The following is an 18,672-nucleotide window of genomic DNA, read 5'->3' on the forward strand; positions in this document are numbered from 1 at the left end:
GGGAGGCGGGGGAAAGGGATTCCGATGCTAATGCACCCCGACATGGCGCGCGCCTGCGAACGGGGTTCGCACCGAAAATTAACGCGCGCAGCGGCTCGCCTTCCCTCGCAGTCTGAAGGTCGTACTGAAGGGACAGCACGGTGGAGTGGGTGAATGACCGCAAGCGCTCTTCCCGCGGGATTGAACTTCATATCCCAGAAAGCTGATTCACGGCAGCAGCGGAATCATAAAAAAAAGAGGAAGTCGGCGCCACCCGAGCGAAGCAGCTACTATTCATCGTGGGAGGAGAGTGCATCGACCACGAATACTACCACAGAGGGAGCTCAAGTCAGACTCTGGATGTGTCGTCACCCATCGCCCACTGAAATGGATTCACTGAAGGGAGGAGTGATTCGAATTTCACACATAAATATGTTACAATTAAGTAGGGCTGTTGACAGAAATTTATACTCGTGATAATGTCTATTTGGTAACAGAAATCAAGCTTCTGCGGTACGGACCGGGGTCTCATATATGTAATCCTTTCAGCCTCTACTAATGATTGGTGCGCAAGCGGAGGAAGGGGGAGGGGGGGAAGGGAAACAAGATGAAGACATAAACAAACGAAAGCTCAAGAGTAAGTCAAAGGTTCGAAGAGACTTGCTCAATGTTGGAAAATAAAACTGAAAAAGATCCCACTTTATCCCAACGAACTAACTTCCGAATATTTACATCATTCGCTGCACCTCGGATATAAAATGATCCGTCGAATACTTAATAGACACCTTCCTTCAAACCATAGATTTGATGATATCCCAATAAAATTGGAAGGAACTTCATTTACCTCGAGCATATTTTCAAGGGTGACCATAAACCGACTGGTTGGTGAAGGATAGCAAACGATAGGTATTCCAAGCAAACAATGAGATACCCAACAAGGCGTTATTGTGCACCTATAAGGAAATATTTCTATACAAGATGCCGCACAAGTTTCCAGTCACCTTATCTCCCCTCACGGCTCTGCTCCACTCTAGCAAGCGTCCACGTTGGATTACGAGGGCAAGACATACGCGTAGTCCATCGGACTCTTACACAGTGGTCTCGCAACCTCCCCTTAGGCAAAGGCCGCCATAAACAAACGATCAGGCTACGGGAATGCAGCTGCGCCATACACCGAATTAGGCAGATATTAATAATTCAGAGTCAATAACACCAAGAACTGCGATGACCAGACGTTTATGGACGGAAAATTAAACCAAAGTGACGTCAAAGTTTCAACAGCACGCGATTCGAGTCCCTCAAATAGAATTCGATGATCCCCGAAGCCTAATAAGGGACGAAAGAAGGCAAGCAGTGAGAGGAGAAGAGATTAGGGAGGGGGGATTTTAAACTGCAGCTCCATTAACGTTCCCAACGACAGAGCTATTTAAGAACAATATAGAGACGTACGTATATGTACATATTGCCGAGGCGAGGGATCATTTCGAGGAGCATCTTCGGGGGGGGGGGGGGGGAGGGAGGGGGGCGATGCAGGAGGGGGGAGTGGTGGGGCGGGAAGGAGAGATTGATGGGAGTGAAGGCGTATCAGAAGAGGGATAATAAACAGATCGCCGCGAGTGGAAACCAAATAAATCACCGTCGATGAATAAGGCAAATTGCGTAGGCGAGGAAGTGGGCGCGGGCGGTGGGAGGGGGGGGGGCGGAGGATGAAAGGAAAGAATGACTCTCATCAATTCCCGTTTCATAAAACATGAAAATATCCACAACACCGCGGCAGAGAGAAAAAACACCGGCACCTTTGAGCAAACACCTCCCACCTCCTGACATGGCGCGTACTTATAAACTCTCCAGCACGGAAGCACAGTGAAAATGGAAACGACTAAACGCGGCAGAAATATTTACCCTCACATTCCCAATTGTATTCTCTCCACGTGCACCGATGGCGAAAAAAAGAAGAAAACAAGCCGCTGAAACATTGGAGAGATAAGTGACTCAACTCACTCACAGTCACTTTTTTTCTTCCTCCCTTCCCCACGATCACTACCGAAGGCCCCTTTCCTTCTTTATTTCAGCGAAAATTATCAACCATCCGTTCGGGGTCGGCGTGACACACTAATGCGACGTGACTCGACACCAAATCCTTGGCAATAAAAAAACCGGTTGAACGCGAGCGTTTAGTCGACGAAAATGAAAGATAAACCTCCACATCGAGGTGACTAAGGAAAGGTATTGTTTTCCGGCTCACACGAGTCCGCTTGGTAAAAAATGAATTTGAGCGGGATAGTAAATTTTCACACCTACGTCGTTAAGAGCTTGACTAAATGTGCGGCCCCCATTCAAAGCCGTGTCGAAATCCAACTGGGCTTTCCCCGTCGCGTCCGGCAGTGCAACTTGACCCCCGCCCGAAAAAGCTGACACCACTGAGGGCGGCCCCTTGAATCACTCGCGCTCTTGCCACCAGACGCGTCGACCAGGCCACGCGAATTCGCGACTCCTATCCAAGACATATTCGGAAGACACCACAAATCCGAAACAATTGAAAATCATGTATGCTACGTACTTAGTTTTCATCTTCACTTTTAGGAACAGGTTCACAGTCAATAGAAAGTATTCATGACCACCCTTTACCCGTAATGAGTAGCTTTTGTAAAAACTTGAGCTATCAGTTTGAAATTTTCAGGGGAGGCCCATCGTGAACATTCCACGAGCATTCGTTGCGATCGTATATCCAATAAACGGTGCATATGCCTGAATTTCAACTAGCAATTACAGACAATTTAAAGTTCAGGCAATGAAAAAATACTAGAGTCGAAAAAAGGCAGTACTTCAACGTAAGAAATCCAAGGCATTTCGGATAGATATTCCCCACAAAATTGGGTTCGGTTCATAAAGACCGCCCCGAACAGAGATGATAAGCTAAACTTAATAGGGAAATATGAACAATATTGCTTCTCATTAGGGTCTGTTTTATAAAAAGAAACTCAGAACGCATCGCTACCTCCTACATTTATTTCATTTGATACACAATATGTTACAAGTAGGCTATTGCTTGGAGTTAAAATGAGAATTAAAATAAATGAATGACGTGGCAACCTACAGCAGACCAAAGACCAGAAACAGAAAATACACCACAACGATAAAAAATACACTTATACGAATACCACACTATCTTCAAATGAGATTTGAACCAAATAACCCAATTTCCAATGCTCCCTCATGAACCACATGACATGAATAAAGAATTGAAGAACACCTACTCGCAAAAATTTCAACAAATGCGGAAAAGATCTCAAAATTTCATCAGGTAAGTCATTCCACTCCTTTATTCCTCTATGCAGGAAGGATTCCCTCCAAATGTCCGTTTTTTTTGCTTCTTGAACTTCATCGTGAATTTGTGATCCTATGTGGCAGGGTGAGTGAGTCCAGCTTTTGACCAATTTTCTTTCGAGCCCGCTCTTTTAAAAACACATAGTAGACCCCAAATATACTACTTATTATGGTTCTCCTTAATTTCAACGCTATCCATCCCAAAAACCCTAGCATAACTAGGACCCCCTTTCTATGCCTCCCTAGAGTATACCAGGCTGTCCATACTAATCCCTAAAATTAAGAACGTTTGACAAAAACCCAAGAAGCGGCCCAAAAGAGGCTCAGTTGTTTATTTACCTTGGAGCATACTGCGATAAGCCTTGTCGGTGATGGCGAAGACGTGCGGTGGAACTTCATGCCTCTTGATTCCCTTGTAGCGCTCCATTATCTTTTCCGTGTAGATTGGAAGTCGCTTGTATGGGTTGACGACCACGCAGAAAAGGCCGGAGTAGGTCTGTGGAAAAGGAAAAGAACAATTATAAGTTCAAAGAAAACCAATCGAGAGATCACCCCGCTAAGGATGAAGCTCTACAAGGATCACGGGAGACAATTCAACGACACAATTGAGACAGAAAATTGAGAGACTTTTTTCAACTACTACTAGGATGACACAAGAATTATGCACACGCGGGAAATCTTCACTAAAGCAACGCCTAAATCATTCAACGCAAAAAAAAACAAAAATAAGGTGTTTTCGCCACAAAATAATAAAAAATACAAATTAACCTGAATCATCGAGGTGACTTCATGGCCATACGATACTGGAAGGTAGAGAACATGCCGCAATAAACTCTCTACTGGTCGCGGGTCAAATATGGCGATTTCAATACGGTGATTATTTAAATAAGGCCACCGGAAATCTGTTTTATTGCCCCGTAGTTAAGATACTGACGATTACAGCAATACCGCACCTGCTGTTCTAAATTAGGTATTCCAGGACAATACGTCATACTACTGCCAAAATGTGCGAGAAAGAGAGAGAGAACGCTAGTTACCATCATACTTAATGTGTCAATCACACACCATGCAAGACAATTGGTAAATGAATTATGAGGCGTATACTCAAAATAATAGTAAGAACGTGGTTATGCATGATGCGCATCCCACCAAGAAATCGAAATTCGACGGGAAAAGCGCTAGAATTGAAGTTATTATCCAAAAAAAAAGAAGATGCATGAAGTGGTTTGAAAATATTTTTATTTACCCCAGGTTTACTCAATTTCTGATCCCTCTGAGCACGCCAAAGACACGGCCTACGGTTCTAGAGGCTAACAATATTATACCAAGATAATAAGAAAAGCCTAAGGATAAATTCGTATAAAAGCAGAATATTTAAAAATCAAATTCTGAGGAGAAAAACACTCATGTTTCAGATAAGCTCTACGATTACTTTCGGAAAGGAACTACGGAGATAAATATTTTGAGCGACTATTAAAGTCGTCCGATGAAAAAGATTTTTAGATTGATTCAGAAACTGTTCAATTTTTTAAGAAACTATTCTTTCAAAATATATCCAATTTATCTATTTCTGTCACTTAAAAAAGGCCACAACTTATTCATCATTTCGTTTATTAACTGTTTCAAGCTGATGGCACGCTCATAGTTTTCTCTTTAGTAACAATACTTCTCGGCCTATTGCGTGGAACACCTATGAGGAATATTTGTGGCAGAGCTCTAAAGAAGCTAGGATTCGTCAAGCGTGTTACGGGAAGATATTCGGATAAAAAAGAATAGGAGAGTTGCTATTTCGCACTCATCCGGCCACGCCTGAAATGAAACGCGCATATCGGATCCGGCGATGAAAGACTTAATCTATAAATTAAATAAAATGCAGAGGAAAGCTGCGACATTGGTCAAAACCTTTTACTTCCGTACAGAAAGCGTTACATAGTTAGCGTTACATGTTAAAATAATAAGACTGGGAGCCGCTAGCGACTCGGAGGCATAGACTGCTAAAACAATTGAGAAAAGATATCTTTCAGAGCGACACGGAGGACATCATTTTGCAGTTATTAAATAAGACATTGCAATATTTCCACTGAGTTTTATTATTACACAACGCGTTTCGTCGTTACAACACACTTGATAATGTTGTTTGTAACGACGAAACGCGTTTAAAACTCGGTGGAAATATTGCAATGTATTATTTCAATAATATTAAGAACTTCCACCATATCGTGCCCAACATCAAACAAGATAATCATATTGCAACCTCACAATATTATCAGGAACGGGAAAGACGATAAATTAAGCGAGATATTTTTCCAAATGGATATGCATAGGAATTCGTTTTAAACAAAGGATTTGCTATAAATTCAAAGCGGAAATACGTTTACGCATTTCCTTTTTCTTAAACGGCTGGTGTCCTGACCATGGTCCTGACATCTCCTGCAACACACACCAATGGAGGCGGCTTGCATTGGGGTAATATGAATAGGGTAGTTTCCTTCATCAAAGAAAACGAAATGCATTGATTGCGATTCATTACCCACCAGTAGTGTATTCATAATATGCAAATTATTTGGTTTTACAAATCCCAGTTTAGACGAATGGCAATGGTCAATTTTAACCTCATTTGAAAAAGGCCAGATTGGCACCCATGAGATGCCACTCCAAGTGACGTCACAGGGACCTAGTTTCTATACGAGTAGATAGGAGTTTTACATCGTCTGAGATTACCAATGTATGCATGAGACACAGAGCTCAGGGAAACATGTCTTAATAATCACCTATTAAAACTGCCTAATGTCGGAAAGTTTCCTTCGTTTGATATGGTATTAATAATCCTTATTTAAGCCAATCGCTACCTGGTAGCAGGGTATTCTGCTACCCGCTAGCAGCCCGCGTCGTATCAGCGCTCAAAGCCTCGCCCCAAGGTCACCTCACAAGGCGACAGCGGAAACCAGAATGACGTCACACAGGCTTTTCCCAGCATTCATACTTAGCCGTCGCGTTTTCGCGCGCTTGAAAATTTTCACTTTTCATTTAATCTCGAAAAATAGATATCGTCATTTAACAATCTAAAAGCGTGAAAAGCGTACTCCAGGAGTAATAATCATTCAATTTAGGCAATTAAAACATTATAGGAAACCACCCTATTGTAGATGAATAGTGTGTGGATTCAAGCGTGCACGATGTGCACTTGTCACACACACACATCCTTGGTGCGCCCCGGTGGTGGTGGCGCGGAGTGCAAGCCAAAGGTCGCGACATCGAGGGGGAGAGAGAGAGGGGGGAGGAGAGTGTCAACAAACTGCCGATGAGCCGCACCTTGCCAGCAATGCATCAGCGGAGGGGAGGGGAGGGGATAGATGCGTCAGCGCCGGCGCCAACGCTCCGCCCCCATTCCCACGGAACCGCGCCCCAACACCACACCGCTACACTTGCTCTCGGGGGTGGGCCAATGCGGCGGGACTGCTCACGTTCATTTGTTTTTTTTTTAATTTCGGCCGCTTTCTGGACAAATAACATTTCGGGAAAGTACCTAACTGGGTCAAATATTCCGATTAATCACGACTTGTAACTTAGCGAAATACAAAAATCCTAGCGATAAGGTCAACAGAATCTTTAAAAATAGTTTACACTTTAAATGACATGCTTCATGCCGAAATCTGTTAACAACAGACTATACTTTGCAATAGGTTATAATATAGCCACTGAAATCGGTCGGCATAATTACCTATGGGAAAAGGTTGAAATAAAATGTACAAATAAAGTAAGACTAAGATATTTCGCGTTTTAGGCTAGTTTTTCATCTATAATCAAATTGTTAACAAATAATAGAACTTAGCATATTGTCAGTTTTGGGACGTTAGACTCATAAATGTACCACTAGTGAATAAGCGATAGTTGGGTCGTTTCAAATACATTTATTCCTAAGCGCAATCAACCAATACTAATTCGATTACTAACGTAACAGTTGCCTTTGGCTTATAACAGCACACTGCATTGAAAACTATCATTGAAATTGCGGGAGAATTTCTATCATACAAACACAGAAACACGACAAATGTCTAATACAGCACACACAACACACAATGCTTTTCCTACCAGGTTTCAAAGCAATGTAAAACGAAGAAAGACCACGGAATTCGAATATTCTTACAATCGGGCACCGTTGGTAAAAACGGCAGTACTTCTAAACACACGGCTAAAGATTTCGGAGGAAAGGGATCCCCACAGCGAAAAGATGGAAGTATAGAAATAGTGTCTTTATTAAACAGGCATATTAGTGACCAATTACATATTTGCTCCATTGAAGTAAAATGAATCCCCTGGACTGTACATGCAGCTAAATGGATACGTACACTTGAAAGCCCATCCCGGCAAAATAGAAAACCGTGAACTCATAGTTAGCAAGCAAATCCCGTCTCCACCAAGGAAGGTATTTTTGTGCCCACGAATTTTCGAGAATGTTTTCAACATTAGGGCCACTATACAACAAGGAGAAGTTTCATTGAAGTAATGGATATAACATTGATATTACCTAAACAATAATGTCAGTAAGTACATGAAATCACTCTTTTTGAAGATTCCTTAAAACATTTTCCAGATTTTAATTTTAAAAAAATAACGATAGATATCCAACATTGATGTTACACAGGTCATTTCCAATATCGCCTTTTTCAGCATCATCAAGCGTCGACGATGAACTGATGAGACAGCCATTAGCGAAACCGGGGACAATTAATCCTTCACGAATTGCCTATTTTTTTCCAAGTGCAATGTTCTCTCTCGACTTCATTATTCCTACGGTTATAGACAGTCACCAGGGACTGTCCTCGTCAAAGCAATTCCATCAAATAAGTAAAAATGATTAACTAACCTAATCGATAACCATCGCCAGTCGTCTCCCGCAAGGTTTAAGCATCTGTCTGCGACACATTTCGGAATTGATAAAGCGCTTCTTCAGTATCATCTAAAAGACGGCACCAAACAACATGAAATTTCCCAATTGCTGCAGTGAGCGTTGAAGACCGGAAGGGAGACAGACTAATTGATAATCAAGGGTGTTCCGGGAGGGCACGTCCCGCCACGCAGCTATTACGCGTCAACTACTGTCCTCGCCCCCGCACAAGCATTACCCTCCTAAGATTCTCCGAGCAGAACTTCTTCGCATTCGACATGATGAGAGGAGCCGGCTCCCACATTGGGGGTTCCCGAGGGGATGTCCCTCGTTCCAACGGGCCGAGGAAACTCGCGGACGCGGGAAGAGGAAAGGGCGGCGGAGGCAAAGGGTCAACGAGTTAAACCCTGAAAACGACGGGGGGGATTGATGGATGTTTGGGAGAACAGCGGTCAGCATCAGAGGTGGCGGCTTACGCTGGAGTAGTCGCTTCCTTAATCATCGGCCACACACTTCTTCCTCGCATAGGAATAACAAATGGTTCAGAGGCCTTGCATCCCGCCTTCGTAAGCTAGGCACGCCTCAGTCGTTTACGCTATTGCACTCGCTAAAAGTGCGAAGCGTGCGCCTCCATTCGCCCAATTGAAAAGAGAATTCACAAACGTGACCTAGAATTACGTAAAAGCCATTTGAAATACAATTGGTTTAAGGCTAAGAAAATAGAGAGTCATTAAAACGAACGCCCTTCAACAGTGTCCGAAAGATTGTGAAATCGACTGATCTTTCTATAGAAAAGCTCACGAAAACCAAACCATTATACAAAGCTAAACATCAAAAAGACCCCAATTTATAAGACAAAAGTTTTTTTAAAAAAGAGCACGTTAGAGATGCAATCTATCGATACATACAACTGCAGTGAGAACAATTTCGACCGCTTAGAGCAATGAGTAAGTTTTCTTTTGAAAATACTAACAGCATTCCAACTTTTAACACACCAATAATTTATTTATCTGTGTGCAAAACAACCTATCTAATCAGTCGCTCATTCACTAAATCCAATCGATGAAAGTTACACGAGTACCTCCCATGAAACTCTAAATTATACGCCGATATTTAACAATAACTTCGATGACTTATGAGTCTTACAATATGATCGTCAGTAATCCCTCGTTCCCGATTTTTTTACAGGATTAAATGAAAAGAAAAAAATACCCTTCAAACTTTAAATAGTATTGCATAAAAAATAACGAAGTAAATTGAGCACAAAATGAGCATATGATGTAAATATGATACAACTTATATCCAGAAAACTTGCAAAGAACTCTTAGCATTGCGCGATTTTAATGATTTCTGATGATTGCATTCCCCTAATTATCTAATATTGTCCATTGGGAATACCACCGCAGATGGAAACTCATGACACTTTGCTAGCTATGCAATTTCTAACGCACCAGTCGTTCAGAAATCAATGGCATGATACAAAGAAACTTTTAACTTCTAGTTACAATAAGCAAGTAAAAACTAAGAAGATAACATAATCAATTATCACGCGTTCTAAACCAAACTGCAATCAAGAGAAGATAGCATAACATTGAGGAAAAAGTCATTGGTGGAAACGAACATACGAAGGCATATGCATGAAACCAAGGATTCCTGAAATGCGCCAAAAATACTACTGTCCGATTTCATCATTAGGCCCAGCAGAAACAGCTTACAAGCATAGTATGAGAAAGTTCAGTTAGGAGGCATCGCATCAAATTAACCATTCGATTAGAATGTACGTTTGGGTCCAAACGCAGAGCTCAGAGCACAATCCCCAGAAGGCATCGAGTCGAGGGCAGGAGTAAGAGAGAGACGCACATGCTGGAATAAGGGTCAGCTGCAGCTTAGTGGAGAGGGAAGGCCAACGAGACTGCAATCGCCCCCACATTGGAAGGGGATTCTATCCCAGGCGGGCCAATGGCAGGAGAGGAGAGATGGCGCCTCTATTTGGCAAAAATGAAAAAAAAGAAACCTACATTCTACGGACAGATCAAGCCTTTCAATCTTCTTCTCTCTCGTGCGGTGACTAAGACATAGAGAGGTTGCCGTCTGTCCACCTCTAAGGCATGATTGAGTGGCGCAGAGAGCGAGAGCCGGAGCATGGGCAAACGAGGTTACCGCCGTATTATTAGGAGAGAGAGAGAACAACTAGAAACGCGCTGGGAAGAAAATCCAAGGAGAAGAAACGAGCGTACCACTGGAGGGAGGCATATCGAGAACCACAATAACGAAACTCGGGCAGAATCGAAACGCTCAAGTTATGGTGCAAGGAATGAATTCACTCTGCTTACATAAAAAGAGATGGGAGGCCAGAATAAGGATACTCACCATCTCGGTTCGTTCATCCGAAATACCATGAGGATAGATAAATTGATAAGTTTAATACTTATGCAAAACGTCATTCTAAAGACGGGGAAATCAGTCGACCTGATAAAAAACACGCAGATTTCGGTGATTAATGCCATCGATTGGCATGCTTCAAAAATGAACAAGGAGAAGGGAGAGGAAACGTAATGATAAAAAGCAAAAGAATGGAGAAAGGGGAAAAAAGGGCGATTTACGGCTGAGCCACCAGATGGTGGTCGCGGACGTACACTGAATAGATTCTTTAAGAGTGAAAAATGAAAAATCGGTCGCCTACTCCTAGGAACTAGGCGCCCCCCTTAAACCGCCCCTCGCATTCCAGGCACGTAGTGTGTCGCCGCCGCTCGTCGCTGGAAAAGAGGAGGGGGAGGGCGAAGAGGGGGGATTGTTAGGGAACCCCCCCTCCCCAACCTATGACACGCTGCTAAGCACACATCTATCTCGACCACCATCACTACCCCCCCTCCCTCCCGCAGAAAAGCAAGGGCCTATTGTCCTGCTTTCGCTCGTGATATGCTCCTTCAAAATATGAACTCCGGAAAGCTTCTCGTCGCCACTCCTGACACTATGTACAAATTAACAAAATACGATGGTCTCACACCTTCACTCTACTTGGCCATACAAAAAAAGAACACGCTGAAATAACAAAATTATATTTCATACATTTTAAAACTCGCACTTTTTCCAACATTTTCATGCAATATTACTTCAAATTAACGACTGATATTTCGATGAATTAATCCACACTACCTACTCTCAATTCAAGAGCTTATCCACTAGCGAATGTATCGGGTCAATAACAGCTCCTTGTAGTACTCATCATTCGCATCAAACCCCCCATCAATCCCCCATAAGTCAACCTCCTTTTCGATATTGATTAACGGATGTTCATTGCCGGTTGCCTAGTCACAGAGGCACTAGATGTAGAAGGTACATCCACATACTACCCCGCTACCCACTTCAATGAGCGTTTGGCGGAAAGTGTATGGACGCCAACCGTTCCAGGATTATTGGAATATACGATATAATACAACGCATCGTTGAGTCTGCAATGTTCGGATTAAGTGTAAACACTCCAAAACATAAACCTCATGTCAACAATCCAGGGTATTATTTCCCAAATCGAGGCCTCAGGTATGAGAAATTCCGCGAACTTCCTTACGATGCTAAAACTGGAGTTCAACTCCGTGACAGCCATCGTATTCTCATAACGTAACACGAGTTCAAATTTTGGAAGCAGTCACTTGGAAATTTATACATCCTTCACGTACCTTTAGAAAAATCAAAGTCGAGGCTTTTTATTTTAAACATAACTGGTCCTAACCTCTTGATATTTTCTTCAACCCCAAGTCGAAGTGTCAACTACGATATCGCGTAGCAGCGCTGCTTTCGCCGCACGTGTCGGGCCGCCCTCTTGCGGTCACGCGCTGCGCAATCGAGCAGAGCAAAGCGCAAGGCAGCGAGTGCCCTCCTTATTTAGACGCCACTCCACCACAGCATGCTGCTCATTTCCATGCTCTTCTATTCGAGGGGGATGGGGAGTGGGAGGGGGGGGGGGGCGAGACACGGGGAACAACAACACGACGGACCACTGCGATAAGGAGAGGGATGATTAATTATATAATCACCTCGTTCAACTGGGCACCATTCATATTTTACGGTTGTCCCGATAATGAAATTTCACACTCGCCACCAGGCCCAAATACGGACCGAAAAAGCATTCGGTTACGACACGGTGTCAATGCCCATGGGCGTGGACCCTTTAATTTTTTTGCATTACAGTGAGGAGACTAGAAAATCCAGACGCGAATTCCGCATTACGATATTCCCGAGAGTTTTCTCTGCAACGCAAAGACCACGATAAGAGGTGCACACAATTCTTTATTTTTTTAACATGAAAAATAAATGCTTCACTCGGTTGAATAAATTCAATCTTCAACACATTAAGAAAGGTCTGAGGTTTTCCCGGCGTATGATGTTGTTGAAGTTATTTCGGGTTTCCCACCGGATAAGGGTCTCCATCTCGGCAGAGATGGAGAACCTTATCCGGTGGGAAACCCGAAATAACTTAAACAACTTCAACACATTATTTTGAAACTATTTACCAATGAATTATAGAAAATGATACATTCATAATCACAAAATATAAAAATATAGCAACTTACGGTAACATAAATTAATACCTTGCTTGAAATTCAACTAATTTCAGCTAACTTTCAAAACCGTGGAATAACTATAGGTGGTATTGTACCGTTGTCTGTTTGAAAAACTAAGTTACACAAAGTAGTATAAAAGTTTGGCATCGGCAGGGCGACGATGTTGTAGTAGACTCGATAAGAAGACATCGGGCGCAGGCATATCGATTTATTCAACAAAATGGGAAGGGCTCAAAGGAGGAATGCCAATCATAAACCACATTACATCGCTTACGAAGCGACAGACATGCCCAGACGGCCAAAATCTAAAGACGGAAAAAAAATTCACACTTGGGCGACGGGAACGAATTCCATTCATGAGAACATGGAATAGCAAAACCTCGACAATATTGCAAACGCATCCGTTACGAAAGCCATTAACTTTAATGCGTGACGAGCGGAGAATTTCGGGAGTGCCCTTTAATTGGTTAGCTTATATGGAAGTCCTTAAAATTACGATTCAACCTCGCTCGTGAGACACGTTGGACGGCAACGTTAATTTCAAAGGCACCCACTATATTTATTCGGCGACGACAAACTTTTTATACTGGGTCGTTCGAGACATACTCAATTCCGAGCACCAGCATGTCTATAATAAACTCACAAGAGACGCTCCAATAAATAAGAGACGACATCATTAATGTAATTCCCTCCGCGTAGCTGGTAAAATTATCCTCGACTCGAAACTCCAGCACAACAGCCTTGTTGAAAGCAGTAATAGCTTGACTAACAAGAGACTTGTAAGAATGATACATAATGAATGAATCGATTTACGTATAAGATTAAGGATGGAGTTGTAGAAGCATGTACTTAAGGATAAAGTGGAATAAGGTAACTGCGGGACCCCTTACGATTAAAATATGGCGGCTTTAGTGTCCATTAAATTATTGGGTCGAGATCGATAAGTTGTCATTGATTTATTGAGAATGTGAGAATACTTTGTATATTTGTAAAACGAACTACATCTGTAAAACGATGTTTGATGACAATTTTGGCTCCCCATTTCGGGAGATGATGGCAGAGAAGAACGATAAAACTGGGTGGCAAATGAATTTGGGGAAAAACCTTGCCCGATGAACACAATTCCCCTGGAAACATTGTAAGCGACGGAAAATTCAGATTGATTGCTAAATGACTACATTCTTCGTATTATTTACTCGTAAGGGAACATAAACATCGTCCACAACCACACATAAAGTATCATTTGTTTTCAATTCGATGAAGAAACGATTGAATTTTTTTAACCAAAATTAAAAACATAAAAATGAATTTTGAACAGACGCTTTCATTAAAAATATGAAAAAAAACAATAGATTATCATAACAGAGAAAATCTCTTCGGATATACCTATCCAACTGCTCAAGCATTGGGGCTCATGCCCTTCTCATAGGTCGCAGGCTAAAACGCCTATCAACCTAAGCTTGAAAATTTCTCCTCGTCTCAATCAGAAGTAATGACAAGACCTTTTAAAATACAAAATTTCTCCTCGCCACAGGAATACGTTAATAAATAAAATCGTACGCGAAAATAAGGCGCAATGATGGCTCTTATCCTTTCCCGGAGGAAAATATGAGGAGTGAGCACGGAAATAAGCAAATAATCTTGAGTTGAAAGACACGAACTCGTAAAAGAAATGACTAACGATAGCGATCGCTCACTCTTTGGATAATTATCCGGCTCTTTCGAATTCACAGTTGAAAAATCTTGCCTCGGCTTTTAAGCAATGGATCCTCGTCGCGGAAGTTCTTCGGGAAAGAGCGAGACAATTAGGAAGGTCATAGGCAGACGAAACTTACGATTCAATTTTTCTCATCACTTCTAAATCAATACGATTAGATACTTAGCACTACGCCAAATCGAAGTTTTAACGGACATATTTACGAACAGTGGATATTTATAGCCGGAGGTTACGTTTTTCTCTCCGACAATTTTTTTCAGCGCACCCGATCTTTCTCCTCTTTTATAAGTATGCTGAAATTTGAATCGGCCCTTCAGCTCCATCAACCGACGAGAAATCTTTTCAAAAACCACGAAAGAGAATGGGATTTCATCTGAGCAGGTCGACCGTTTCTCCGTCCACGAAAGACTGTTTTTGATTTTCACCTTACCATCCACCAACCCAAAAGACCAAAATTAGGAACGAGCTACTTTGCATGTCCACAACGCGATCCTTAAGTAGGCATGAACATATCCGGAATCCATCGCGAGATCATCGTCTTATTCGAGTCAATCGGATCAGGTGTGCAGATGCACGGCTTTTGTACTGTCGTGTGAGTTCGAGGTGGATGGGCTACTCACGAGGAGGAGGAGGCGGAGGGGAGAGACGGCTTGGATTGGGAGGGAGGGGAAAGGCACTTTCAATTCTCTTATCGATTTCCCGCGGTCCGGCAGCATGATTTAATGACGGAGAGAGGGAGAGAGTGAAACGCAAGCATCTATGAATAAAATATTTTGACTCGCGTAAAAAAAATCACATGCTCGTGATCGCACCACCAGGGATACGTATATTGACAAGCGAGACGAAAGCATCTCTCACGGTCTGGAGGAAAAAAATATTCCCCTCCCATTCCACTGAGTGAGCGTCCGCGTCATGTCCCAGTGCGAGAGATGCGAGCATGCACGAAACGGAGGACCTGCGACGTGCGAGGCACTGCACGCCCGTCTCCGAAAAGACGCCGTATACGGAGCGTGGGAGGAGGTCATGAGATGTGTGTATGTATGTGCGGGGGCGGCGGTGGTGGAGGAAGGGGAGGAGGCACTGACGCACGGCGAGCACGCAGCAGCGGCGCCATCTGCACAGCTGCGGCCAAAGGCGCGGTCGCGGAGGAGCACGCGCGGGGAAAACGAAGAAGAATCCGTCGTTCAAGAAGCTGGAGGCGGTGACAGCGCTCCAGAAACGATCCCGGCACATCGAAAGACTGAAAGAACATCACAGCCTCAATTATTTACTCGCACAGAGAGCCACGCCTGATTCGCAACAAGTGCCGCGCACTCATGTCGTGAGGGACGTGATGGGGAGAAAAATATCCATTTCGTACAAAAAATAACGAGATTGACTTGTTGACTCAATAACAAGCTGCCAGGCGGATAAAAGGCGACAGCTGTTAGCACATTAAAAAACTGACCAACTATCTACAATTCACGGTAAATAACCACAACCTTAATGGCTTATCTCCTGCAAATTCATTTTCTGATGGAGCACAGCTCACGCAAGAACTAGTGAAGCCGAAAGCAGATTCTCTCATTCATACGATGTTGATTTTTTTCCAATGGTCCAATAAAGCTCCAACCTCTCAACACTGCATTTATGAGTTTCTTTCGCGTTTCCTTAAAATGTATTTTTTTTTAAACGTCGGAATCATTAAATATAAATGATGAATCTGCCGGCGAAACTTCGCTCGTTCAAGTCTCCTGAGAAACGTAATCTACAAAGTAGCACATCACAATGTCGGGTATATCCAAGGGAATATTTGGTGTATTCAGAGGTTATATTTATGACTCATCTTTTAGCCATAGAGAAATTTGTTGCCACATGATCTACAACTCTTTACTTGATTTTGCACAAAAAAAGAACGAAACCAACTTCTTGACTTAATGACAAGCTAGGGCGAACAAACGGCGACAGCTATTTGCAAATTAACAAATAACAGACTAGCAACAATTTAACTGTACGCAACCATTACCTTAACGACTTATCTCAAACAAATGCATTTTTGAGATATCAAAGATAGCGCATGAACTAGTTAAGTCCAAAACAGGAGGACGAAGTTGTCTCTTACTCAAAAAATGTTGCTCGTTTTTCATATGGCCCAATGTTTTTTACAAGCTTCCATGTATTTAATTTTAAAACTGAATATTTAGATAAATGCCCATATGTGACCTACTTCTGTGATGTCATCACTTGAGCCTCCCCGAAAAGCAGTTGTACATATCACGACTGGCACGTAACACCAAGCTGTAATAAAACTTCGTGAGAAAGTGCAAAGATGACGAAAAAGACATTTCTCCACAGATGGGAATTACCCAGAAAACTGAGGGCTGATGGCGATTGTCTATGATAAAAAGCGAAAGATTACAGTGTGGAAAAGGCAGCGTATGTGAGTAACACAAGCGATGCCGAATCGTTTAGTTCCCGAGATTAAACAAGCACCAATTAAAACCAGAGTCCCCCATATATGGGCAAGAGCTGGGATACCTATTGCAAAACCCCACCTTAAGAACTGGGTTGGAAGACATATGGTGAACAGTCCTGTCCCGACACGATGACGTCAATCCCTACGCAATTTAACACCAAATGCTAAAAGGGTAATTGCAGGCACCGCTTCGTACATAGCGGCATTTCTTCTCCATTCTTAGAAACTAACTAAATTATAACATGCAAATTTCGTTTATGGTTGGAGAATACGAGCAACAGTATTAGCATGTTATCAACTTCTTAATTTGTGATGCAATGAGGGCATGTTCTTCATTGAGTAACCATTGACACTACTGTCCTCCCTCTGTCAATATTGTTACTTTTCCCTTTCCAGACATTCGCTCCTTGCGGTTTAATAGCCTAGTAAAGCAAACTAACAGGAAATAAATTTTGGGAACAACCCAAAACGAAAATTCTGGCTATTACCTACGAATATTTCAACTTGAATTTCTAAAGCTAAATACGCACCATCTGGTCATAAAAAATGATTCCCTGCCAGGAAAAACATGCATAATACTCTTCCGAGTGACTGGCGGTAAAATTCAATTGTTTGCCAAATAGGAAAAAATTCTCATTGACCGGAAATCGAATCACGGGCCTCATGGTAAATAACAAATACTGGATAGGGTAGCATTCAGGACAGTGGCCCGAAAAGCCAAAGAAAGGCCCGTGATCCGACGGCAGGTCCAGGGGAATTTTAGCGAGGACTTAGCGCCGACACCGAGGCTGGCATGATAAAACCTCATAGATATCCCACCCGCTGAAATATAGCGCAATGCATATGAGTACAAACAGCTCTTTTGGAGCAAGGAACATGAGCACTGGCAGTGGGTGTACCATACCAGTCAAACCAGCCCCCTAGGGAGATTAATATCCTCTGTACACGAGGCATTCGAGACTCACGCGATTATTCATTTGAAAGGTGCACCCAACAATCGGACACGCAAGGATCGTTTGGCTCCCACCTTCGCGACGAGTCCAGCCTTCCACAGCCAATATCACGGTCAAGATCATCGATGAAAGACGTCAAACTACTCGCATACGGCGTCAAAAGCTTTCCTAATGCAAATTGATCATCATTCTTCGCCAGGGAAAAACAGGATTACGCTAAATCTTAGAAAGTTGGACATTTTCGACATATTTTATTCCAAATTCCTTTCCCTTTCTTTATAGTTTTTTGGAACAAAAAGATGAAAATTAATTTTTGGCCGCAACATTTTCTCGTGCGCAATGATCAGAATTATAGAAATGAGTTAGAAATTCATTCATCAATAGGACACTATTCTCAGTGACTTGACCATCAACCACGATTTCAAATTCGTGCACGATAGCGGGTAACATTTAATTCGACAGGTGTAAAAGAATATTCCTCACAATGAGCAATACTAATTAAAAATGGTATTATTTTTTCATATCAAGTCGCGCTCAAAAGTATATTGATACTTCTGAGGAGACGCTTGCATAGTGAAGCCAGGGAGCGACCTTTGGTGAGAGGAAATGAAGGGCGTGAAGAGAGGGATTAAGGGTGCTCACGACTTGGGTGGAAAGCTGGCCAAGTAATAGCAGCGATTGGTCTTTTGAACACGTAGATTGCCACGCCAGTCATAGAAACCGGCCACGGAGCGACAGCGAAATCCCAGTGGATTTCCGACGGCACGGGTGACCCATTGCTTAGACATGTG

The 18,672-nt window shown here is 42.7% G+C and overlaps 1 protein-coding gene across 7 annotated transcripts in view; it reads right to left on the bottom strand.

The window, feature by feature from the left end:
- Positions 1-18,672, bottom strand: part of LOC124155890 (myosin heavy chain, non-muscle) — a 143,178-nt gene that overhangs the window by 53,554 nt on the left and 70,952 nt on the right. For all 7 annotated transcript variants that reach the window (XM_046530102.1, XM_046530085.1, XM_046530094.1 and 4 more), the window contains exon 2: positions 3,646-3,802. In XM_046530102.1, coding sequence (XP_046386058.1) covers positions 3,646-3,802 — 157 coding nt within the window. The remainder of the gene's footprint in view (positions 1-3,645; positions 3,803-18,672) is intronic.

This window comes from Ischnura elegans, chromosome 1, assembly GCF_921293095.1.
Source record: "Ischnura elegans chromosome 1, ioIscEleg1.1, whole genome shotgun sequence".
Classification (NCBI taxonomy): domain Eukaryota; kingdom Metazoa; phylum Arthropoda; class Insecta; order Odonata; family Coenagrionidae; genus Ischnura; species Ischnura elegans.